Genomic DNA, 27,066 nt, shown 5'->3' on the forward strand with positions numbered 1-27,066 from the left:
AACCAATTTCACCAATACGTACTCATCGACCTATTACATCAACACGTACTCATGGACGGTCGAACGCTAATGAAAAAAAGTACGTTTTTAAGTGACCTTTAACCATTGATGGAGGAACATTCCCTGATATATTGGGGGTAAACAATTCAAGCACGGTCTCCTCTCAGTTTCCTGAATGTACGCGGTACCACCAGGAGGTTCGTTGATTCTGACCTCAAGGTTCTTTTTGGTTTATGTACAGTACCTGGATAAGATCCGCTATATAAGTAGGGGCAAGACCGTGTAATGCTTTGAAACAAAATAAAAGTATTTTCAAATTTATCCTGTATGGCACTGGCAACCAATGTAGTTCCCTATCGAGGGAACTCAACACTGCGTCGATAAAATCGACTCTTTGGGGACGCTCCCTAAGCGTGCGCCTCTGAAGTATGAATGAAACTAATCCAATCCTGATTGGTGTTGCGTCGTGACGTAACATGTGACGGCATACCCGGAAGTATAAAAGTGACGCTGTCACAACACACACTAGCTTTCGCTCTTCAGCAAGCGCTTTATGTTGAAACTGTCTGTCTTATTTGGTGTTGTTTGTCTTATTATTGAAAGAAAGTATGGCCAGTGAACAATTCAAGAGGTGTGTGCATCCCTGCCCTCGTTTCATCACGGGTGGGGACGCACACTCTCTCTGTGTGTATTGTTTGGGAGTGCAGCACGCACGGGCAGCTCTCGAGGGGGCTGCTTGTGAAATGTGTGAGGCTTTGCCTATTAGAGTGCTGCGCTCCCGGCTGGCGTGCTTTGACGAGCACGGTCAGGCTCGCGTTCCCCAGGGTTCCGGTCCCGCATATGTCGAGGCGATGCGGCGACTGAGATCCTGGGGTTCGCAGCGGGATCTGGCGGAGGAGAGTGAGAATGCTGAGGCATTTTCTCGCTCGCCATCGGCTGATCCCGCAGCCTCTGAGAGTGGTGTGGGAGCCCGCGCTGCGGTTTCTCCTACCCGCGATCAGGTCCCGGTGCTTGAGCTGTCTACTTCTGAGGAAGGGGACGTGCTCAGCATCGATGCGGACGACCGTGATCTCAGCACGCCATCACGCGGCCTGGGTTATGAGGAGCTGGTGGAGGTTGTGACACGCGCTGTGGCCAGACTAAACATCAGCTGGCCACAACATGAGCAGGAAACGCAAGTCACCAGTAAAATGGACGAGCGTTACCTGCAGCGCAGGTCACAGCCTCACCGCCGGGGTCTGCCGTTTTTCCCTGATCTCCATAAAGAGATCTCGAGAACGTGGGAAAGACCGCATTCGTCCCGTATTTCGAGTCCCAATGTAATAGATTACAGAAATGTTATGGGGGCTCGAGATATGGGATAGGGGAAGATGCCGAAGGTGGAGGAGGCTTTAGCGAGCTATCTCTCTCCCGAATCGGCGTCTTCCCTAAAGACCCCGGTGTTGCCTAGTAAGCCCTGCAGAGAGACATCTGCATTGGTGGGCAGGGCTTACATGGCGGCGGGTCGGGCTGGTTCGTGTCTGCACTCAATGGCGATTTTGCAGGCATACCAGGCCGACCTCCTGAAAGATTTGGATGAGGGGGAGGGGCCTACTCCTGAAGATGTCGCGGCCATGGTGGCCACGGAGAGGCATCTGTGGCTGAACTTATCCGGTATTAAAGAAAAGGATAGGTCCTTCCTGCTGGATGCGCCGCTTTCGGCTTCTGGCCTGTTCGGCGACGCCGTTAATTCGGTTTTCGACAGGTTTCAGGAGTCGAGAAAACAATCTGCGGCGTTCCAGCAGTACCTCCCCCGGAAAGCGAAGGCCAAATCTAGTAGGGGGGGGCAAAGCAATCAGCCCCAGCCATCAGCCAGCTCCTCCCACAGGGCAGAGCAGAAGGAGAGCGTTTCCTCTAGAGCCCCCCCTCCGGGGTCTTGGCAACAGAGGAAACGCTCCCAAAAACCGAAGTCCTCCAGCCAGAGGGGCGACCTGAGGGACGTCATTCAGGCTAAGAGGACTTCGGAAAAGAGGTCCTAGCCAAGGCAGGACTTCAGAGGGCTGCCCCCTCCGCAGTGAGACAACCGAGGTTGTTCTCACAACGGGGCCCTCTAGGAAAAGATGCAGGTCCGCCGTTAACAGCGCTTAGGGCCGCATCAATTTCCAGCGAAAAGACACCAGAGGCCAGCCCTCGAGAGGCTGGTACCCTTAGCAGATTTTGTAGAGGGATGGTATCATCTTCCCAACATATCTCCATGGGTCCTGCAGATAATACGAGTTGGGTACAGACTGCAGTTCACGCACCGCCCCCCCAAGTTCTCTGGGGTGGTGCTCACTGCGGTGGTCCCAGAGCAGGCTCAGGTGTTGGAACAAGAAGTACAGACTCTGCTGTCGAAAGGAGCCATAGAACGTGTTCTTCCGGTAGACAGGGAGTCCGGGTTTTACAGCCGGTACTTTATAGTTCCAAAGAAGGATGGGGGGTTAAGGCCAATTTTGGATCTCAGGGTGTTGAACCGGTCTCTGAGAAGGTTCAAATTCAGAATGTTGACCATTCCAACAATCGTGAGTCAAATCAGATCCGAGGACTGGTTTGTCACGATAGATCTGAAAGACGCCTATTTTCACATCTCCATCCTTCCTTGTCACAGGAGGTACCTGAGGTTCGCTTTCGGGGGCGAAGCATACCAATATCGGGTTCTTCCGTTCGGCCTAGCACTCTCTCCCCGCACATTTACCAAGTGTATGGACGTGGCCCTTGCTCCACTGAGACTTCAGGGGATTCGCGTATTGAATTATCTCGACGACTGGCTTATTTTGGCCCAGTCTCGGGAGATGGCAGTTCGGCATCGAGATGTCGTTCTTGGCCATATTCAAAAATTGGGGTTAAGACTCAATTTGAAGAAGAGTGTGCTAGAACCGTCCCAGGGCACGACCTTTTTGGGAGTCGTGTGGAACTCGATTACAATGCAGGCACGTATGTCTCCCGCACGTATCGAGTCAATTCTGGTGATGGTGTCCAGGGTGAGGCTAGGTCAGGCCGTCACAGTGAAACACTTTCAAAGGATGCTGGGCCTCATGGCAGCGGCATCCAACATTATTCCTCTGGGCCTCCTTCACATGAGGCCCCTCCAGTGGTGGTTGAAGACCAAGGGGTTCTCACCCAAAGAAAATCCGTTCCGTATGATCAGAGTAACGCGCAAGTGCCTTCAGTCTCTGCAAATATGGAAGAAGCCTTGGTTCCTATCCCAAGGGCCAGTGTTGGGGGTGTCATGTCGCCGGGAAACCGTTTCGACAGACGCCTCCCTTACAGGCTGGGGCGCGGTCATGGACGGCCGCTTTACCAGGGGTCTGTGGCAGGACCATCATCGCACTTGGCATATAAATTGCCTGGAGATGATGGCGGTATTCAAGGCTTTGAGGAGCTTCCTCCCAGACATCGAGGGTCGCCACGTCCTTATACGGACGGACAATACGTCAGTGGTGGCCTATCTGAACCGACAGGGGGGACTCAGATCGCGCCCTCTGTGCAAACTGGCGCATCAGATTATCCTTTGGTCCCAGGGAAAGATATTGTCAATAAGGGCAATGTATATCCCAGGGGTTCAGAATCGGGGAGCAGACATCCTGTCGAGGCAGGGGCTGAGGCCCGGGGAATGGAGACTTCATCCGGATGTGGTGAAGTCAATATGGGAGAGGTTCGGACCGATGGAAGTGGATCTGTTGCGTCTCGAGAGACGTCCCACTGTCCACTTTGGTTCTCCCTCTCACATCCAGCCCCGCTGGGGTTGGATGCCATGGTACAGGCTTGGCCGAGGCTTCGCCTGTATGCTTTCCCCCCGATCGCTCTGCTCCCAGGGGTCCTGGAGAGGGTCCGTCAAGAGGGCATCAGTCTACTTCTGGTTGCCCCGAGATGGCCGACACGAGTATGGTTCTCGGATATAATATCACTCCTCATAGCTCCGCCATGGCCGATTCCTCTGAGGAGGGATCTATTGTCTCAGGCGGAGGGCACAATCTTCCACCCTCGCCCAGAGTTGTGGAAGCTGTGGGTCTGGCCTCTGAGGGGGTTCAGTACCTAAATGCTGGCTTATCAGCTGAGGTGGTTGAAACCATACTTAGCTCTAGGGCCCCATCTACCAGGAGATTATATGGCCTCAAGTGGAAGGTGTTTCACACTTGGTGTGGAGAACGAAGGTTGGATCCAGTAAACTGCCCAGTGGCTTCAGTTCTGGAATTCCTTCAGGATCGTTTCTCTGCGGGTCTCTCCCCGTCCACTCTTAAGGTGTACGTGGCTGCCGTTTCGGCTTTCCACGCGCCAGTAGATGGTGGACCTCTGGGGAGGCACCAATTGGTCATTAGGTTTCTCCGTGGTGCTTGGAGGATGAGGCCGGCGATCAGGTCCAGGGTGCCTGCCTGGGATCTGGCAATAGTTCTGGAAGGGTTGTCCCTCGCTCCCTTCGAACCTTTAGAGTCGGCTTCGCCTAAGGACTTAACGCTGAAAATGGTCTTTCTCTTAGCGATTACCTCTCTTAAGAGGGTGGGAGATCTCCAGGCCCTGGCGGTAACGCCAGCTTGCTTGGAGTTTGCCCCTGGCAAAGTAAAGGCCTTTTTGCACCCGAGTCCGGGCTACGTGCCTAAAGTTCCTTCGAGTACGGCTCGCTCTGTAGTCCTTCAGGCATTCCATCCTCCACCTCATGTGTCGGCGGGAGAAGAGAGGCTTCACTTGCTCTGCCCCGTCAGAGCTTTGAGTGTATACTTGGAAAAGTCTGCTTTTTGGAGAAGATCTGACCAGTTGTTAGTATGCTTTGGGTCACCTAAGAGGGGGCTCCCGGCGACCAAACAAACTTTAAGTAACTGGATTGTCCAGGCTATTACTGAGGCTTACAAGGTGCGTGGGGTTCCTTCACCTTTGGCCTTAAGGGCTCACTCGACTAGAGGCATGGCTTCCTCTAGGGCCCTTCTGTCGGGAGTACCTCTGCAGGAGATTTGTGAGGCAGCCGGCTGGGCTACCCCGCATACTTTCATCAGGTTTTACAGTCTCAGCCTTCCCAGTACGCCCGGTGCACACGTACTCGGCCCTTGCTGAGTGCCTAATCAGTTTCACTCTGGGGCGGGTCTGTTCGGTGCGTGGCCTAGTGGGTACTCGTTCCCCAAAGAGTCGATTTTATCGACGCAGTGTTGAGTTCCCTCGATAGGGAACGTCTCGGGTTATGACTATAACCCTTGTTCCCTGAGAAGGGAACGAGACACTGCGTCGTGTTGCCACGCCCCCTTTTCAGACCCTTGAGCGTCTTGCTTCATCGCGAGGCTAGTGTGTGTTGTGACAGCGTCACTTTTATACTTCCGGGTATGCCGTCACATGTTACGTCACGATGCAACACCAATCAGGATTGGATTAGTTTCATTCATACTTCAGAGGCGCACGCTTAGGGAGCGTCCCCAAAGAGTCGATTTTATCGACGCAGTGTCTCGTTCCCTTCTCAGGGAACAAGGGTTATAGTCATAACCCGAGACGTTTTTGTAATACTGGAGTGATATGCTCGAATTTTCGAGTGCCTGTCAAGAGTCTAGCGGCTGCATTTTGTACCAGTTGTAATCTATGTAAACTTTTTTGTTGAACACCGTAGTACAATGCATTTTCATAGTCCAGTCTCGAGAAAATTAACGCATGAACCATTTTTTCCAGGTCTTTCTGTGCTACAAATGGCTTAATTTTAGCAACTAATCTTAGCTGGAAGAAACTCGTTTTAATTGCTAGATTGATCTGTTTATCGAATCTTAAAGCACTATCACAAGTTATACCTAGATTTTTTACTTGATGTTTCAGATAAGGGGATAGTGTACCCAATTCAATTTTAGCTAAGTCTGCAGACTCAGAAGGACCAAATAACATCACTTCCATTTTAGATTCATTTAGAGACAGAAAATTCGCAGACATCCACTTTTTAATCTCCCCGAGACACTCTACCAGCCTACCAACAGCAGCAGGGACAGTTGGTTTTAGGGGTAGATATAACTGGGTGTCGTCTGCATAACAATGAAAGGAAATTTCATAACTTCTCATAATCTGACCAAATGGAAGCATGTAAAGTGAGAAGAAGATTGGTGCCAAAATGGATCCTTGTGGAATGCCACAAGACAAAGGCGCAGATCTTGAAGTGCATTCACCCATTTGTACTGCAAAAGTTCTATTGAAAAAATAAGACTTAATCCAATTTAAAACATTTCCTCGAATACCTACATAATTTTCTAAGCGTGAAATTAAAGGGTTAGTTCACCCAAAAATGAAAATTAAGTCATTAATTACTCACCCCCATGCTGTACCAACCCCGTAAGACCTTCGTTCATCTTCGGAACACAAATAAAGATATTTTTGATTGAATCTGAGAGCTGGATTAGTCCTACATAGACTGCCTGAGGGACTGGCTCTTGACGGCCCAGAAAGTCATTAAAAGAAAAGGTTTAAATATTCCATGTGCCTACAGTGGCTCAACTATAACTTTATCAAGCGACGAGACTACTTTTTGTGCGAAAAAAAAACGTAAATAACGACTTTATTCGACTTTCCATTACTTCCTTATGGGCGCATGCGCATGCGCGAGAACTGAGACGAGACCGTTCTTCTTCGACTACTTTTTGTTACCGGCTGCTCACCGCTTAGGAGTTTTACCGCCCCCTACCGTATAAGATGACGTACTGATATAGCCGGAGGCGCAAAACGTTCTGTTTACAAGCAGTACGTCATCTTATACGGTAGGGGGCGGTAAAACTCCTAAGCGGTGAGCAGCCGGTAACAAAAAGTAGTCGAAGAAGAACGGTCTCGTCTCAGTTCTCGCGCATGCGCCCATAAGGAAGTAATGGAAAGTCGAATAAAGTCGTTATTTACGGGTTTTTTTTCGCACAAAAAGTAGTCTCGTCGCTTGATAAAGTTATAGTTGAGCCACTGTAGGCACATGGAATATTTAAACCTTTTCTTTTAATGACTTTCTGGGCCGTCAAGAGGCAGTCCCTCAGGCTGTCTATGGAAAAGTGATCCAGCCCTCAGATTCAACCAAAAATATATTTATTTGTGTTCCGAAGATGAACGAAGGTCTTACGGGGTTGGTACAGCATGGGGGTGAGTAATTAATGACTTAATTTTCATTTTTGGGTGAACTAACCCTTTAAAATGTTATGGTCAATTGTGTCGAACGCTGTGTTTAAGTTAATAGTTAAGTAATTAAACGTGTGGCTGAGGGGCGCCTAAGGATGATCAAGTTTAATTGTTAAATATTCGGTGTTTAGCTGGTTAAGGATGAGTGCTACCAGAATGGTGTGTCGATTAGAACACAGGAATGGGTCCAGAAATTACTTCTCAGTTGATTTATTGCCATTTGCTTTCTTTCTTGGTTCTCCCATTTCTTTCATAATTTACTTTACAATTGCTGCATATTGCTGGTGTCTACAATCAAACAAAGGTAACTTTACTGATACAAATTACATAAATATATTCACATCACCATAAAGAAAATCTTTAAACAAATCAACAGTTATAAAATTAATATCAATACAGAAAGTTTAAATGAACTTACAAAGTCATAGACGCAGCAAACACATGCAACAAGCAGAGGAGCAAACAGTCAGCACAAAGAGAAACACTAGTGAGGGTGATTGGTAAGGTAATTATCCTCAGGTGAAGGAAGCTCAAGGAAGTGGGCGTGTCTCCCAATACAATGACTAATTGGGATTTCTAACATTATTAAACATTTTTCTTTTTGCTTCTCATTCTAACTCTGTGATTTCTCAATTAATGGGGAGTAGCAGAGAATCTGAAGTACGTCAAGGGCGACATTTCGAGCGCGCGCCCGCAAAGCAACCGCCTAGTTCGCTGTTTTTACCCAATGATTTGCCCATGGTGCAAACACCGTACCCCCGATCGCAAAGAAAAGTCACAGCACACCTCTCATCAATAATCCGCACAATTTGACACCTCACTCAGGGGTCTGTGATGTCGTCGTGTATTAACAGATAATTACTATGGAGTTTTTATAGTTATTTAGTACAGTTGCTAGGGTGCTGTAACTGGTTGCTATGGTGTGGCTATTAAGATTTTAGGCCATTGCTTAATGGCTGCTTGATAAAATAAATCCTCTGAGGGAGAGAGAGAGGGCCTGACAGCCCTGCTGTGTGGCCTGACAGCCCCTTTTGTGTCTCTGTGTATGAAAGTGACAGTTTGGATTTGAAAGTCCCAGGCAGTTGGAGTTGATGGTGGTGTTGTCCTCGATGACTCCCATGTTGAGGGAGGATCCCCAAACCCACAAGGTATTATTAATTAACTCAATTAAAGGTGATCAACCCTCAACAGCAGCATCTTCACTCACCTAAATGATTATTTGGAACACCTGTTCAATTTCTCATTAATGCAATTATCTAATCAACCGATCACATGGCAGTTGCTTCAATGCACTAAGGGTTGAGGTCCTGGTCAAGACAATCTCCTGAACTCCAAACTGAATGTCAGAATGGGAAAGAAAGGTGATTTAAGCAATTTTGAGCGTGGCATGGTTGTTGGTGCCAGACGGGCCAGTCTGAGTATTTCACAATCTGCTCAGCTACTGTGATTTTCACGCACAAACATTTCAAGGGTTTACAAAGAATGGTGTGAAAAGGGAAAAACATCCAGTATGCGGCAGTCCTGTGGACGAAAATGCCTTGTTGATGCTAGAGGTCAAGAGAATGGGCCGACTGATTCAAGCTGATAGAAGAGCAACTTTGACAGAAACAACCATTCGTTACAACCTATGTATGCAGCAAAGTATTTGTGATGCCACAACATGCACAACCTAGAGACGGATGGGCTACAGCAGAAGACCCCACCGGGTAGCCTACCACTCATCTCCACTACAAATAGGAAAAAGAGGCCACAATTTGCAAGAGCTCACCAAAATTGGACAGTTGAAGACTGGAAAAATGTTGCCTGGTCAGATGAGTCTTGATTTCTGTTGAGACATTCAGAGGGTAGAGTCAGAATTTGGCATAAACAGAATGAGAACATGGATCCATTATGCCTTGTTACCACTTGGCACACTTTAGGCCACCGTTTTAAATGCCACGGCCTACCTGAGCATTGTTTCTGACCATATCCATCCCTTTTATGGCCACCATGTACCCATCCTCTGATCGCTACTTCCAGCAGGATAATGCACCATGTCACAAAGCTTGAATCATTTCAAATTGATTGATTGAACATGAAAATGAGTTCATTGTACTAAAATGGCCCCCACAGTCACCAGATCTCAACCCAATAGAGCATCTTTAGGATGTGGTGGAATGGGAGCTTCGTGGATGTGCATCCCACAAATCTCCATCAACTGCAAGATGCTATCCTATCAATTTGGGCCAACATTTCTAAAGAATGTCACATAGAATTAAGGCAGCTATGAAGGCGAAAGGGGGTCAAACACAGTATTAGTATGGTGTTCCTAATAATCCTTTAGGTGAGCATATACGATGATTTACAACTACTAAATACAGAGAAACTATTAGATTTCCAACATAGTCAAAGAACTGAACAAAACAGGGACCATAAATACACAGTAGCAAACAAGGGAACTAAACGAGACAGGTGTAACTAATCAGTAATCAAGGAAACTAACAGGGGAATAATCAAGACTAAATGGAAAGGAAATGCAAGAAACAAATGACAATTACACCAAACATAATCCTGACAAAAGGTGTTTATTTAAAAATCTATTAGTTGAAATATTAATCTATCATTACAATTTACTGACTACGTTATTAATCTTTACTGATATCATTATTTGGTCAGTAACATGTGTCTCTTTTTTCTTCCTGAGACTTGTTTATTATGATATTTGATACTTAAACTACTATAGATAAATTACCTGTGTCAAAGGCTTCATTTATCAAAGACAAGGACATCATTCATAAAAAAAAACTGAAAATGATAATAATCATCTGAGTCTAGCAAAACCTTAGTAGACTTCACATGATTTTTTCTGTAGATCTGTAGATTGTGTTCTTCTGTACTACTGTGAAGATCCCACATACTGGAGTGTGTTCTTTGGTTTTCATGCCAACTGCGTCTGCTGAAGCCAAAGCAATACATTATTTGTAAATAAAATATTTGTAATACCAACATGTAAGTACATTTTGAAAGCAATTGCTTAATGTTCTTGGGCTTACACTTTATTTAAATTTTAATTAAAGGCCTATGCACACCAAGAACGATAACTATAACAATAATTATATTTGTGTCCACACCAACGAATGATAATGGTCTCTTTATTCTAAGTGTGGGGAAATCTAGAATATATATAAATAGATGAAGGAATATAATTGTGAGTTAAGAGCTAGAATATGTTTTTGTCATTTCAGTTCTTTTATTAATAATGGTTATTTAATAATTCAGTACATGCACATATATTTGTAGTATACAGCAATGTGATGTGTCTCCAGTGGGTGGCAGTAAGCCAGAGGAAATTTGTTATTTCCTTCAAGTGTGGTACAAGTTCATGCACTGCGGTTTCAAAGTGTGTAAAACGACATTGAACGTAAAATACACATTCACTCTCTGACAGCAGGTGGCGCTGACAACAAGCTGTTAACAAAGTAGGTTGCCATTTTCTGTTTCTGAACAGTATTTTAAAGTTTTAAGCAGCCATTCAGATATTTGTATTCGCAATAGTGTTCATCACTGGACCAAATACTTAAATATTTCATAGGCCATTGATTTTCAAAGTTAAACATTTATATTTTAATCTGGACTAAAACATGCCCTGGTTATTGATTGAAAATGTTCAGATTCTTTATTTATTGTTTGTTAACATTATAATAAGGTACTATAGGGGATTATCACGGATTATCCGGGTTTCATGGGCGGAATTTGTCAACTTTGTGTCACGTGTCTGTCCTGTCGTGTTTGCACATGGGTGGTTTTGTTATGTTGAGCCATGTGCTCCTGTCATTGTTTGATCCTCCCCCTCGTTACCTGATTAGTGTTTGAGTTCTCCCACCTGTTCCCTCTTGATTTGTTCCCTATTTAAGTTCCTTCATGTTTGCAGTCTGTGTTGGATCTTTGTCTTATGTCTCCCCTGTTCCCTGGTGTTATTCATGGTCAGTGTATGGTATTTCAGTTCAAGTTCAGTTTTATGTTTTGTTGAGTATGTTTTCCCCCTCGTGGGTTTTTGCTTTGTGTTTTGTTTTACTTTGTTAATAAATCATCCCTTCACTGCACTTGAGTCCTTCCCTTCACTTTTGTTAAGTGTATCGTGACAGAAAGATCCAACCAACTTGAGGACTCAGCAGGATGGAGGATGAGGACTTTGACTGGGGAAATCTGGATTACGATGACGACTATTTGGATTGCCCGGACTACTTCATCGCCTCATTTGGGTCAAGTCAATTTTCGCCCATCTATAGGGACAGGTCAGGACCCACTTCTCGCCGTCACGGACGGAGAAGGAGGAGGAAATGCCCGTCTGCCCAGCGAGAGACTGTTCACGTCCCGTCTGCCCAGCGAGAGACTGTTCACGTCCCGTCTGCCCAGCGAGAGACTGTTCACGTCCCGTCTGCCCAGCGAGAGACTGTTCACGTCCCGTCTGCCCAGCGAGAGACTGTTCATGTCCCGTCTGTCCAGTCTGAGACCGAGCCAGAGATCCCCTTTTGCGTGGCTGCGAAAGCTGTGACGAACTATTTGGAGCATCTGGCTCGGATTTTGGAGATGCCAGTCTTTGCTGTTACTGTACCTGAGCCAGAGCCCATGCCTGTTTCAGAGGCGGAGGCCATGCCGGTACCTGTCCCTGAGCCGGTCCCTGAGCCGGTCCCTGAGCCGGTGCCTGTCCCTGAGCCGGTCCCTGTCCCTGAGCCGGTGCCTGTCCCTGAGCCGGTGCCTGTCCCTGAGCCGGAGCTCATGTTGGTTCAGGACCCAGCGTTTTTGTCTGTGTTTGTGTCTGTTCTTGTGACTGTGTCTGTTTTAGTGTCAGTTCCTGAGCCGGCGCCTGTTCCCGAGCCGGAGGCAGAGCCAGCGCCTGTTCCCGAGCCGGTGTCTGGTCCTGAGGGATCTGCTCCGTCGTGGCCGCCCGAGGGATCTTCACTGCCCTGGCTCCCCGAGGGCTCTTCGCCGCCCTGGCCGCCCGAGGGGTCTTCACCGCCCTGGCCACCCGAAGGGTCTGCACCGCCCTGGCCGCCCGAGGGGTCTTCACCGCCCTGGCCGCCCGAGGGGTCTTCACCGCCCTGGCCGCCCGAGGGGTCTTCACCGCCCTGGCCGCCCGAGGGGTCTTCACCGCCCTGGCCGCCCGAGGGGTCTTCACCGCCCTGGCCACCCGAGGGGTCTTCACCGCCCTGGCCGCCCGAGGGGTCTTCACCGCCCTGGCCACCCGAAGGGTCTGCACCGCCCTGGCCGCCCGAGGGGTCTGCACCGCCCTGGCCACCCGAGGGGTTTTCACCGCCCTGGCCACCTGAAAGATCTGCTCCATCCTGGCCGCCCGAGGGGTCTTCACCGCCCTGGCCGCCCGAGGGGTCTTCACCGCTCTGGCCGCCCGAGGGGTCTTCACCGCTCTGGCCACCCGAAGGGTCTGCACCGCCCTGGCCGCCCGAGGGGTCTGCACCGCCCTGGCCACCCGAGGGGTTTTCACCGCCCTGGCCACATGAAAGATCTGCTCCATCCTGGCCGCCCGAGGGGTCTTCACAGCCCTGGCCACCCGATGGACTCTGTGTTTTTCCTTCACTGCCCAATGAACTCTGTGTTTCTCCCTCACCGCCCTATGGACTTTCTGTTCCGCCCCGGTCGCCTGATGTCTCTGTCCGAGGGATTCATCTGTGTGGGAGAACTTTAAATTAAGTGAGGAAGACAAGACAAAGGCAGTGTGTCAAATGTGCAATTTGAAACTGGCCTACCACAACAGCACATCAAGCTTGAGAGTTCCATAAGTAGACCACGAGCTGCTTTTATCTGCCATCACTAATTTTACACGTGGTAAAAAACGTGCGCTTAATTTTCTTGGAAAATACCGATGATAACAGCTGTCTATAGGTACATCCCCAGGTATGGCGTTCGCAGCCATCAACATCCTCAACTACACCAAAAAGGTCACAGCAGTTCCTACAATTCCGAAAACCAATAACAGAGAAAAGAAAGAGAGAAATAACAGATGCCATAGTGGAGTTCATCACTATAGATATGAGACCCATTAATGTAGTTGAAGGCGAAGGCTTCAGAAAATTAATTAAGAAGATGGAGCCTGACTACACTGTCCGAAACCGTTCCAGTATTTCAAAGCTTGGAGACGCCACTGACGCATTCGCCATTCCAAATTATAAGCGAGTAGCCGTTGTTCACGACAATGCCAGCAATATGAAGCTGTGCACCGAGATGCTGAAGAAAGAACCTGAGAAATGGGACAACGTTCAAGGGGTGTGCTGCTCAGGACACACGCTACAGCTGTGCATAAATACAGCTCTAAAACAGGACCGAATACGTCACACAGTTGTGGCTGCCAGGAATCTCGTGGGACACTTCATAAAAAGTGCAAAGGCAACAGCTGCTTTGAAAGAGAAAAAAACGCAGCAGAACGTTGTAGCACACAAACTAATTCAAGATGTCGCTGCTTGTTGGAACTCTACGTGTGAAATGCTTAACCGACTGGTGAAGCAACGATGGCCTGTGACAGCTGTTTTGTCAGATCCCAGCATCACGAAGAAAAGAGATCGCAACCTTGACTTGACAGCAGACCAGTGGAAACTGGCACAGGAGACAGCAGAAGTATGGGGCCCCTAATCACACTTACAGAACTACTTTCACAGGAGGCAAACTTATATCGTTGTCTGCAACAGTGCCAATGCTCTTCAACCTGAAGAAATGCCATCTGTCACCAGAGGAGGATGACAGCCCTGCCATCAGAGAAATGAAGAAGACACTCGTCATGGAGATTGACAGCAGATGGCAACTGTTAAGTCTGAAACCTGGCAGTATCTACCTCCTTTCTTCAGCACTGGACCAGCGATTCAAGCACCTGAAATTTCTTGAGAACGAGAAAAAGGACCTGGTTTACATTGATGTTAGACTGATCTTAATGTTTTATATTTAAATTAGTAAATAACAAAAATGTGAGTTTAGATGCAATCTATTTAAATGTAATTTTATATTATTATTATTGCAACACTAGGCTACTTTATCTTGTACACAACAACGAATAGATATGACTAAGAAAATGCTATCGCATTTTAAGGTTGTCCGCCTGGCTGAACATCTGCACCAGCAACAGATCATTCCGGAGATGGAAGAGCTGTCAGCAAGCCATGGAGAAGAGGAGACTGCCGCCGCCTCCGCCTCCGCACCACCAACACCAAAAAAAAAAAAACAGCAGGAGATTTCATTGCTGATGCAGTCCGATGATGACGAGGAGGAAGAAGAACACGGAGACAGCGCAAAGAAAGAGATGGAGCAATATTTGAAAGACACTACCAAAGTACAGTCGGGCCCACTTGCATGGTGGAAACAAAACAGTGACCGCTACCCTAAACTGGCATTTGCAGCCAAACACTTCATTTGCGTTCCGGCCAATTTAACTCCATCAGAGCGGATTTTCTCAAAGCTGGCTACGTAGTTAATAAGACCCGAAGTTCCCTTTTACTGGAAAATGTGGACAAACTCATCTTCCTCGCACACAACATGAAGAGAGTGTAGGTAGAATGCAACCTGTCCTGATTGTGATTTACTTAAAAGGTAATATATAAATTACCTCTATATAAGGTAATTTATTTTATTTTAAACTAAAAAAATCTACCCTACTTCGTCAGTGATTTGTTAGTGAGAAAAATCTTAGACTACCTTAATAAAAATATTGCTTAAGTTAACAGTCCTGTGTGTGTGTGTGTGTGAGAGAGAGAGAAAGTGTGTGTGTGTTTTATATCACAAGTGCAGTGTCCGTTCTCCATGCATATCTCGCAGGAGGCGCGCCGCTTCCCACTGGCGCTGTTCTGTAGTTTTTTTAAAATTCTGAATGTGTCGCGTCTCGCCTGTCTAGCTATATTGCACCAAATACGACACTGTACTCCCCTGTGAAGTCGTTTGGATGAACGGTTTCTGGAAATAATCAAAATGCAAACAGACAGACAGCCTAAAGAGATTGTGCAGCTTCAAAAATTTTAATATAAATTATACAAATTGATTTTTTGGAAGCTTCGAATATTCAATGTTTATTACTACCGAAGCTTCGAAGCTCAAAAATGATATTCGGACCAGCCCTACTACTAATACTGCTAGTTGACATCTTACAAACTGAGTCTATTTAGGGTTAGTAGAAAGTTGACTATCATATATTAACTGTTACCGTTCTTGGCTCTTAGAATGTATAGTAAACACCTTGACAGTTAAAACATTTTTACATTCATAGAAATGTAGAGAGTTAACATGAAACCTGATTCTTGTTCATGCACGTCCCACAGAGGCATCCGATCAGTCCGTTGACTACCTGTGCCAGTAAAAGCACAGCCTCCAGGGTACTGATGCTCAACAGAATTGAAAACAGGACCACGTTCCACAGCACCACGTTCTGCGGTCTCTCGCACTCTGTCCATGATGTTTGGTTAAACAGGTAACTCTCTCTGAACAGAGGAAAGCAAAGGGGAAAAAGTTGTCAAAGCTAAGTATCCTAAAAGGCCTCTTCTAACTGCATAAGGCCTGTGTTTTCCCATATTCATGCAGGAGTGATGACAGTGATGACAGATTGCTGCAATAAAGCAATTTCCATTCGGAATCCTAATAAACTAAAACAGTGCGCATCAGTTAAAATGAAGTTTTATTTTCATGCACTTTTAGTTTGTTTTTCTCTGTCACTTGTCCTCCTTTGTCTTAACTTCCAGGCAATCATTAGTTTCTAAGGACACAGAGGAATCGTCACAGCTGCTTATCATTTGGTTAATTCTCTCTGTGTATTTCCTCCTTGTTCACTTTTAAGTTGTCAGTTGTTGTTTGTGTTTAAAGGAACACTCCAAGTTTTTGGGGCTTTAGCTTATTCGCCATATCCCCCAGAGTTACATAGGTCCATACCTTTTTCATCTTGTGCGTGCTGTAACTCTAATAAGCTAAAGTCCCAAAAAGTCGGAGTGTTCCTTTAAGCTTGTGCTAGACAAGTCTAGACACAAGGCTAGACAAATAACCGCTGCGGTGACCCCCATTCTTAAAAAAACAGGTCTTGACCATCTAAACATGGACAACTACAGACTAATAGACTAATATCCAATTTAACATTCTTAAGCAAAATCATTGAAAAGGTTGTTGCTTCGCAACTGCAATCTTATTTGGATATAAATGGTCTTTTTGAACCTTTTCAGTCAGGTTTTCGCCCATTTCACAGCACTGAAACTGCTCTTCTGCGTATGGTTAACGACATTCTTTTGTCCATTGATTTAGGGTTGATAAACATCTCGATGCTCCTCGATCTAAGCGCTGCTTTTGACATAGTCTGCCACAAATTACTTATTTCTTGGCTTTCTGATATCAGCATTACTGGTTCCGCTCTTTTCTGGCTCATTTCCTAAATCAGTGACAGAAAGTATTATATGAGCATATAAGGTCACAGTTCTACCACTGCTTCAATTACACAGGGTTCAGTTCTTGGTCCACTATTGTTTATCATCTACATACATCCACTTGGTAACATACGCAGACACGGACTTCAGTTCCATTGCTATGCTGATGACATTCAAATTTATCTCACCACCAGCTCTGATCTAGATCAGCTGAACTTGGTTTATTGTCCATCCCCCGTTTCCGGTTGTCTACGGTAGGTGGAAGGTCATTTTTTTTTCAATTTTATTTTGAAATTGTTAAGTAATAGTTTGTCTAATTTTTATTTAAATAATGTAGCACTTTTAAAACTTTCTTTTAATTGCCATAAAGTGTGTATTACAGATAGGATCATAATTTAGTATGCATATATGATTAATATTTAATAATACAAATTATAATGTATTTATTGATCTGTTTAATAACATTAATAAATATAATAGTTACCTCTCTACCAAGCTCTGACAAATGTATGGAATTAATATTATATATTTGAAGAGTTCAGATGCAAAAGCCTCTAAATTCCATTTGACATTTAAATGATCATTTTTATCAAGCTTGCATATTTAAGTTCAGCAATTTCACTTAAATGGCAATGAAGATTACCTATTAATTGTCATTTAAGTGAAATTAAATATGCATTAAACTTAAATATGCAAGCTTGATAAAAATGGTCATTTTAGAAGAAAATTTCAAATGGCATTTAGAGGCTTTTGCATCTGAACTCTTCATTTATTTTCCAAAGAAAAAAACAACATCAAAAAAAATAACAATAGACCTATACCTTTAAAAGCACGGAATGCTGCTTTGACTTGCATGTTCTCTAGACTTGTCATGGAAACAAAGACACAAAAATGCAGTCACGTGCAAATTAACTACTAGGCCTACTTCTTCTAGTGAAATTGATTTCATTAGGCTATAATTACTATTAGTATTATCCTAACTGTAAAATCCTTATTTGTTTATTCAACTATGTGTGGGTCTATGTAAAATCATGTCCGTTGATATGACTATTTGTATAATTGGTAAGAAAATCTAGTTATGTACTGTATTTATTTATGTATTCAGACCTATTGTTAATTCTAGCCTATATTTAAGGAAGAAATTCTCTAGGTTTGTTAAGCATAAGTTATTTTCTCCATAACATGCTCATTTTATTATTAAATATGTATCAAATATCTCTCTCTCTTACTTCTTATTATAACTTATTTAGGCTACTCATTGCCACTGACATTTTCCAGTCAAGTATTTGTTTCCTGCCGCTCTCGTCGTTACTTTTGCATACGCTTTCGTTTCAGAAGTGGCCAAACTCTCTGCCAAAAGAACCGCCCTCTTCTGACTTTGATTGGCCTTGATCCTGATGGTATTAAAGTCCCCGTGAACCGGAAGTTGCAAACGATTTTTCTCCAGTGCTGTGACGTATTTCCAAGTGAAACGGAATATTGAACAGAGGGCAGGGTTTTCCTCTAGCGCTCCTCCTCTCCATCTTTCGCTCATAGCAAACTAACGGTTTGAGGGGAGTGGTTAAGCGTTTCCCCACCCAAGTTGTGAAACCTACGTCATCAGAAAAATAAACCGTTCCAGACCGGAAGTAACTTTTCAGATTTTGATTAAAGATTACCAAGGTAAAAGATTTTTTAAATATATTTTTACTTGCACGGATTAATTGTTCACCACAAGACTAGTAATATGCGCTAACAAAGTAAATAGGTTCAATTTTGATTTCACGGGGACTTTAAACAAACCAATCAAACCAACAATGGCAGCGAGTATTACCCAATCAAGGGTAGAATAGGACTAGTCTTCACAGAATGCGGGTGGCATGATTTGCATGGGATCATGCGTTCGGAAATACGGGACAAACCGCGTCCCGTATTGATTCAAAACGGGACGCACTGTTTTTATCACAAATACGGGACGATTCCATATTTTAAGGGACGGGTGGCAACCCTAGCGACAATGACTTTGTCCTGCACTGCATTTATCCCTTTATTTGTCACAGTTCTGATGCTAAAACAAATTTTAATTCACTAGGGGTACATACTGTATATGGAAGAAAGAGGCCGCACTTTGCATAGACAGTTTATTTTACAAAATTATAAAATAAACTGTCTATGCAAAGTGCGACCTCTTTCTTCCATATATGTACTCTAATTATTAGGCCAGCACTCATAAAATAAATTTAAACTATTAAGTGAAGCCTGCTCCAACCTCCATTAATTCACTAGGGGTGTAACGATACACGTATTCACATTGAACCGTTTGCTACGAGGTTTTCGGTACGCATTTTTGAACCGAACAGTTCGTTGGACCATATTCCTAGCCGACCAAAATTTCGTTATTTCAAATGTAACGTTAGGTGCGTCACGCGTGGAAAGCACGCTCATAATGTAAGAGACGCTGGCGTGACTAATTGCCCAACATCAAATGGCAAATGCAATGTAAGCCGAACGAAACTGAGCTACTCGCTATTGTGTGGTTGACGGACCGTTTATCAGTTTGGACCAATGCGGCGCGAGCCGATCTTATTCATCAGCACTGTTACTACTCAGCCAAATCCAGTAAAGAAAACATTTGAATTCGTCACTGAAGTAATAACATCTCTGCGAGATCTAGAGTGAAACATTCACATTTCTCCATTATTAACTGATCAAACAGAGCTGACGTGGAAACCAGGAAGAAACATCAGCAACATTCACCATGGATTTACTGTAGTAACACTAACTGTTACCATGGAAGTTTGGCAGGAATAGTAGGGTATAATGCTTTCAATTAACATCACGTCGGTTTATTTAGACATTATGAACACAATTGCTGCCCTCAAATGTTCGTGAACTAAAATAAACTTTTGTTTATTAGGCTATAGTATAGCTCCATCATTGCTCAAAGTTAAAAAAATATCATACTTTATGACGTTAATTTTAATAAAAAATATAATTAAAAAATTTAATCAAGAAAATTATCTGCCATGTATTGTATTAGTAACGTACTGAACCGTATCGAACCGAACCATGACACAAGTGTATCATATCGAACTGAACCATGAATTTTGTGAACCGTTACACCCCTATAATTCACAAGTTTGAATGTCCACATACAATCCTGACATACGCACAACCGGCGCTGCGTCATAGAATGTCTCTGAATAGGTTCACGCCCACTTTTGGGGGAAAACAAACTAAACTCCCCATAGACTTCAATACAAAATAACGGCAAAAACCAACGTCCGTACACAGCCGAGAGACGTAAATAACTTAAGAAATCACTTATATAAAACATGTCAAGTAATTATATGTCCACCCTGCCAGCCAAAGAGCCTGAAAGATACATACACAAACTTAATTTGGCCAATTTAACCCTTGTGCATTGTTCAAATTCACTACCCTTTCGTTATGTTCGTGGCTGAAAAAAGCCACTACTTTAAACTGCTGTAAAAATGTATCAGATAAATATTTTTTTCAATTTTTTTTGCATAAATCTATTAACCGACCTCAGTCCTGATCAAAACTACTAAATTTTTTTAAAAAACTCAGGATTTTAACTCTTTAATTGCCAAATTCATAAATGATGTCACTGATTTGGGGGGAAAAAAAACACAAAATTACTTATTTTCAATATAAAATATGATTGTGGACTGGATTTTTTTTCACCTTTTATCAAAGTCTTGGACATGTCAAAGATTAGAAACAACATTGGTTTCGATGCATTGTTAGTTTTTGTGTAGCATCAGATTTTAACTTTTTCTCCCTCATTTACTGTTCGTGGCTGTTTTTGCCCCATTAACTTCCATTATAACCACATTTTTTGATTGCAAAGCCATGACACCATAAAATCATGCATTTTTGATTGTTGATGGTTTTCCCTGTTGGGAAGAGGTAAAATTTGTAATTTTTACTGTTGATAACCAGGTGGAACCATTTAACCCTTTAGACAGGCCTGTGCAAAAAAAGCTTAGTTTCTGGCTTTTACATGCAGTTATATGGGGTATAATAGCATATTACAGTGTGTATATGTGTGTGTGGGTGTGCGTGAGTGTGTGAGAGAGTGTGAGAACTCACCTTGATGCGTCTGAGAAAATAAAAATATACACTTCAGCTCTCAAAACAACATGGAGTAAACAAAAACAAAGTAAGTGTATTTATGCATCTGCTGCCTTTTGATGGTGAGAAATGCAGACTAAACAAAAACAAAGCAAGTGGATATAAACGCTTGTCATTTGATGGTGAGAAGAGCAGCAAGCAACATGAGAGAGGGCTTGACTTGTAGTGAAGTTTTAGAGATGATTATGCAGTCTGACCCCTCCAGCGAGCTGCAGGAGGTATTGTCTTCTCACTCTGACCGCAGACTCAGGACAGTCAGATCCTGGTGTGGATGTGGCACCCTCATCATCATCTCAAGCTTCCACTGAAGGCGAGGAGGATTCAGATGATCCTGGATCTGGATGGACTGGGAGAATCTTGAGAGGGACATGGTGGTTCTGAAAATCGCACGACCACTGCGATCATCCCACAGGCAACGTGTGGACTCCCCTCTGGATCTGTAGACGCTGGCCAAAATCAGTAGCCCCATGCACAGAGATCTGTGGAGTCCACAGATCCAGGATCCTCTGAATCCTCCTCGCCTTCAGTGGAGCTCTAGCTTCCACTGAAAGCAGGAGGATTCTGTGGATCCTGGATCTGGGTGGATTGGGAGAAATGGTGAAGTATGGTTTTCCACCAATGCGGAGACAATTCCCTTTCTTCAGCCTGCAAGAGGCGTGAGTCGAGGGCCGACACGCAATGCTATCGCAATGGTTCAGAACATGGATTCTGTGTTCAATCTGTTTTTTACGGAGGAGACGACTGACCTCATTGTCAGCATGACCAACCTCCATGGGCACCGCACAATGAGAAACTGGACTGGGGTGGACTCCACAGATCTCTGTGCCAACATGGGGCTACTGATTTTAGCCGGCGTCTACAGATCCAGAGGGGAGTCCACACGTTGCCTGTGGGATGATCGCAGTGGTCATGCGATTTTCAGAGCCACCATGTCCCTCTCAAGATTCTCCCAGTCCATCCAGATCCAGGATCATCTGAATCCTCCTCGCCTTCAGTGGAAGCTTGAGATGATGATGAGGGTGCCACATCCACACCAGGATCTGACTGTCCTGAGTCTGCGGTCAGAGTGAGAAGACAATACCTCCTGCAGCTCGCTGGAGGGGTCAGACTGCATAATCATCTCTAAAACTTCACTACAAGTCAAGCCCTCTCTCATGTTGCTTGCTGCTCTTCTCACCATCAAATGACAAGCGTTTATATCCACTTGCTTTGTTTTTGTTTAGTCTGCATTTCTCACCATCAAAAGGCAGCAGATGCATAAATACACTTACTTTGTTTTTGTTTACTCCATGTAGTTTTGAGAGCTGAAGTGTATATTTTTATTTTCTCAGACGCATCAAGGTGAGTTCTCACACTCTCTCACACACTCACGCACACCCACACACACATATACACACTGTAATATGCTATTATACTCCATATAACTGCATGTAAAAGCCAGAAACTAAGCTTTTTTTGCACAGGCCTGTCTAAAGGGTTAAATGGTTCCACCTGGTTATCAACAGTAAAAATTACAAATTTTACCTCTTCCCAACAGGGAAAACCATCAACAATCAAAAATGCATGATTTTATGGTGTCATGGCTTTGCAATCAAAAAATGTGGTTATAATGGAAGTCAATGGGGCAAAAACAGCCACGAACAGTAAATGAGGGAGAAAAAGTTAAAATCTGATGCTACACAAAAACTAACAATGCATCAAAACCAATGTTGTTTCTAATCTTTGACATGTCCAAGACTGTGATAAAAGGTGAAAAAAAATCCAGTCCACAATCATATTTTATATTGAAAATAAGTCATTTTCTGTGTTTTTTTTCCCAAATCAGTGACATCATTTATGAATTTGGCAATTAAAGAGTTAAAATCCTGAAATTTTTTTAAACATTTAGTAGTTTTGATCAGGACTGAGGCCGGTTAATAGATTTATGCAAAAAAAATTGAAAAAAATATTTATCTGATACATTTTTACAGCAGTTTAAAGTAGTGGCTTTTTTCAGCCACGAACATAACGAAAGGGTAGTGAATTTGCCCAGAGTGTACTGTTGAGTTTTTGAAAAATTTCAAAGCATTTTCCCAAAATATGTGTCAAAATAAGATTTGTCACCAAAAATCATTCCATTTGCTGAAACAAAGAAAAAGTTACGGCCAAATTAAGACTAAAAAATACCCCTTAGTGGCTGAAAAAAGCCACAACAGCACATAAGGGTTAAAAACATGTCCCTTTATTCTCCCAGCGTCAAATTGGTGTACAGCTAACAACCCCATCCAGTGGCCAGAGGTGTCTTACCCGGACATTTAATTGTGCCTCATTGAGTCACCAGGTAAGCCAGTGAATGATTTTATTTCGTTTTTTAAAGTAAAGAACCTTACTGTATATATTATGAATTTATGATGATGATGGCAGGTAGTCTGGGCTAGTTGATGGGCTTAAAAAATGTATCTTTCAGGCTCTTTGGCAGGCAGGATGGACATATAATTACTTGACATGTTTTATATAAGTGATTTCTTAAGTTATTTACGCCTGTCGGCTGTGAACGGACGTTGGTTTTTGCCGTTATTTTGTGTTGAAGTCTATGGGGAGTCTAGTTTGTTTCCCCCAAAAGGGGGCGGGGACAAAATTGACAGTTAAGTTCCTGGATGTGCCAGTTGTGCGTATGGTCAAAAATTGTTTGCTTCCCTCATTAGTTACACCTGACTTCACTTGCTCTCTGTCTACCTATGTACCTATTAAACCCGCACTCCACCCAGTGTCCAACTGTGGAACTACAACACAATATAAACAGAGCGCAAACAAAGCATGTTGTAGAGTAACAGAACTAGCAGAAAATGAAATTACTTTTTTGTATGTCATTTTCATTGTATGTATGTACTTTATAAACAAAAAATGAAATATGTGTGTTTTTCACGTTACTCTGTAGTCCAGTTTAAGAATGGGTAGATAAAGATCCCGTCTCCCGTGTCACACAGCGGGCCGTCCTGCAGGCCGACGGCAGAGACAATCATGCAGTACAGCGCTCCAGCGGCACCCAGCACAGACATCAGCATGGACACCATCATCTGCACCACACACACAAACCACTGGGGTCAGCTTCTCTCACGGGTGGCGCTCTTTGCCAGGGACAAATGTAGCCTACTTGAAAGTCACTTGAAATGCTGTGTCTGATTTTGTTTTTACGATATGTTTTATGAAATTACTGTTCACAAATAAATGTTGAAAGAAATGGCAACTCTTGTACATGTGAGGATATATTCAATAACTTTTTTCTGATAAATACAAAGAATGAATAAAGCTTAATTTTGTCCATTGTTTGTCCAAGAATCGAAACATATATTCTTCACCTATCTCAATCATAGGTGTCACATACAATTATTAGTTTATTACCAATAACAAAGCTTTTAAGATTTTATCCTTGATTTTAACTGGTCATTCACAAAATATTTCTGTCTTCCAGTGCTTTCTAACTGTCTGCTTATGCAGAAAACCTTTCTTTCTTTCATTCATTGCTGTGCTTGTGATTTATTCTTCCACCATCTATATTAGTAATTTAAACCCAAATCAATCTATTTGTTATTGGATTAAATGACCGACTCTATGTTGTCCGTTATGTAATTCTAAACAGATAATTAGAACCACATGCTTCTACTGCAAAAGGGTTGCAAGTTGTGTGACATAATAGTTTGCCACTTATATTACAAGTGAACTTTATAGGCTACACAATTTTGAATAAAGATTTAGCAAGTGCACACCTCATCAGAGATATGAACTCGGTGTTCACAAGCAGTGAGCTTTACTCACCCCACATCTGTTTGCACAGCAGCTCCCCTCGTGCCCTGCAGCCTTCATCACTGAAGCAGGCAAAAACGCCTGCAACACGGACACAAAACACAGAAATCGACTCTAGAATAGAGGACACAAATGGACGCTGGTATCTCTTTCTCTCAGATACCCTAAAGCTTCAGACTCACCAACAGTCCTCCCCCGATGACCCCGGGAAAGAACCAGATCTTTTCTGTGATTTCCTCGGTCCTCCACACCTCACCATTGGGAAAAAATAGCAAGATGTTTCCAACTATGGCCAAGAGGCCAAGTGGAAAGAGAAGGTCTCCGGTGCATTTGGCACACTTCCCCGTACACATGATGACCTGATTTGAATTTGTTGCTTAATCGAGGTAAAGATAATTTTCTTGTATTAAAATATTGAACCAGAAGAGACTGAGAGTATTCTGTTAAATACACTTTATGAATAATGAGCAACATTCCTATTTGTATAACTGCAGTGTCCAGGATCATACAATAATGGAAAAGAATAAAAATACAAACTATTCAATTTACAAACTACAGCTATTAAAAATAACATCATTTACCTGTTTCCTTGAGCTCTCCTGTTCTAACTTCTCCACTCGTTGACTAACAAATCGTTCGAATAGTTCCCGGTGGGGCTAATAATTGTCAAGTAGTCTGAAAAGTTGGTGAAAACCAGGAAAGTGTTCAGTATCATGAGACCACTAAAGGTAATGTAAGCAAAAGCATGTATGACACACACAGGCAGCTGTCCCTGCGGTCAATGACCCTGCTTTCACAGGGAAAAAAAAAAAATCAGTTTCAGTCTGAGTTTTAGTCAAATGGATATTGTTTCATTGCATTGACTCTAAAACATTGACTCTATATTACACTTTAAATTTAGCTATCAGGTCAAAGAGATTAATGTAATAATGTAACAGGATATTTTCCAGACTATTGCAATGGATTTAATGTAATTTATTGATGCATGGTTTTTAGGCAAAATAATCAAGGGTAGAGAAGACGGCGAAAGAAGCTTCGTAAACAAATTCAAGAACTAAAGGTTCAGTTGAATCCGGAATCAGAAAGACGTGAGACTGACTGGCTGGTCCAGGCCAAGCATGTGGAAAACCATCCGATTCCGGTCCCTGACAGGTCGATCGGTGCATCTTTAGAAGGATATGAAGGTTAAATACACTGTCAGCAATTGATGAATTTTTTCAAAAAATTTTACAACAACATGTTTTTTATTGTAAATGCAAATGCATGATAGCAAAACATTTATGGATAGTCCAGTCATTTTATTGTAACTACATTGTAGAAGCATTATTTTACAGCCACCGTATAACATTGTGGGATCAATGCTGTTTGAATTTTAATTCTTAGCCAGCAACCTTTCTGTTAATGTTATTAATATTAAAACAGTTTTTGGCTAAGATAAAATGTGATTGAGGTTTACCTGAGCTTATACTGCCTTACCATATTCACAGAGATTCGAAATGCAATGTTAATTGTTATTATGGAAATTGATATATGAAATTCCCATAAATGAAAAAAAAAAACATGACGTGTTGGTGATATATTTTGTATAGGCTATATATTAAAATACTCTAACATAGGCTGTATAAAATGAAATGACACAACCATTTCTCTTTTTAATTTATTGACCAAGAATAGCCATTATTAAAGTATAAGTAGTTTAAAAAGTATAAGAAGCTATATAAGTCAAGAAATAAGGCAAGTTAAAAGATTCAGTCATCTTGTAAAAAGGTGCATAATAGGTGCCCTTTAAACTGTTTTGTTTCTCCTGTGTGTGGACATCAGTCGTCAATGAGGGGCTGCTCTGCTGCCTTATACTTTCGTTTTGTATTTGTTCATTTTACTATTAAAATGTTTAATAGTAACATTAGCACAAGCAGCATCAGTCTGCCTCAGCTAGAGCCAGTCCGGGATCCTCGACTGCAAGCACAAGCACAATCAGTCCGCCTTAGCTGGAGTCAGTCCGGGCTTATCTACCGCGACAGGCCGCCGCCTCCGGTTCCTCCATCAGCCTCAGCTGCTCTTCACTATACTGTGGCTCGTAAAGATAGCCACAAACATCGGTTTCGAGCAGCAGAATTTCAAAATCCTCTTCTTCCATATCATGTTTAGTTTCCGTCATTATCATAACTTCCCATCTCCACAGCGCTTGTTAGCTTAGCTTCCAAACAAGATGGCTGTTATAACTTCAGTTTCTGCAAGTGAAGTCCCACCCACTGATCTGTAGGCCTGTGGGGTGAGTGGGTCCCACACCCTTGAAGTATTAGAAGCTAAGTTTGTAGTCTCTGTCATTTCAATGAAATGTGACTTCCTGCTTATCATGACGCAAAATGACGATTTTTACATCACAATAAGCAGGAATTAAAACACTTAAATCCTTATTTCTCCCATCTCAGGGGAAAATAAGTGAATAAACCATGACCATTCAAAAATAAAAAATATGACTGGGTTTCTAAAGATACAAAGCTTAAAGGGTTAGTTCACCTAAAAATGAAAAATGAAAATTAAGTCATTAATTACTCACCCCCATGCTGTTCCAACCCCGTAAGACCTTCGTTCATCTTCGGAACACAAATAAAGATATTTTTTATTGAATCTG

The 27,066-nt window shown here is 43.2% G+C and overlaps 2 protein-coding genes across 3 annotated transcripts in view; both read right to left on the reverse strand.

Moving 5' to 3' along the window:
• Positions 1–27,066, reverse strand: part of LOC120466787 (uncharacterized) — a 329,947-nt gene that overhangs the window by 117,287 nt on the left and 185,594 nt on the right. The gene's annotated exons all lie outside the window — the stretch shown is intronic.
• Positions 9,680–25,185, reverse strand: unm_sa42458 (un-named sa42458). Of its 2 annotated transcripts, none has more exons than XM_039655993.2 (6): positions 25,013–25,185; positions 24,614–24,807; positions 24,444–24,512; positions 23,559–23,704; positions 15,398–15,584; positions 9,680–10,063 (listed from the first exon to the last, which is right to left on the reverse strand). In XM_039655993.2, exons 2-6 carry the CDS (start codon positions 24,782–24,784, stop codon positions 10,049–10,051), a joined length of 588 nt encoding a protein of 195 aa, XP_039511927.1. In that variant the 5' UTR covers positions 24,785–24,807; positions 25,013–25,185; the 3' UTR covers positions 9,680–10,048. The 2 variants fall into 2 exon arrangements, with proteins under 2 accessions (XP_039511927.1, XP_039511925.1); XM_039655991.2 differs by having other exon boundaries at positions 9,680–10,066.

This window comes from Pimephales promelas, chromosome 16 (assembly GCF_988280905.1).
Source record: "Pimephales promelas chromosome 16, fPimPro1.hap1.1, whole genome shotgun sequence".
NCBI lineage: Eukaryota > Metazoa > Chordata > Actinopteri > Cypriniformes > Leuciscidae > Pimephales > Pimephales promelas.

What these genes read in the sequence shown, in the direction of transcription:
- unm_sa42458 (XM_039655991.2), bottom strand. Translation starts at nt 24,784, where the DNA reads ATGTGTACGGGGAAGTGTGCCAAATGCACCGGAGACCTTCTCTTTCCA. An exon ending in TCATCGGGGGAGGACTGTTG is followed by an intron (nt 24,513 to 24,613) that starts GTGAGTCTGAAG and finishes TCCGTGTTGCAG; the next exon opens with GCGTTTTTGCCTGCTTCAGT. An exon ending in GCTGTGCAAACAGATGTGGG is followed by an intron (nt 23,705 to 24,443) that starts GTGAGTAAAGCT and finishes TGTGTGGTGCAG; the next exon opens with ATGATGGTGTCCATGCTGAT.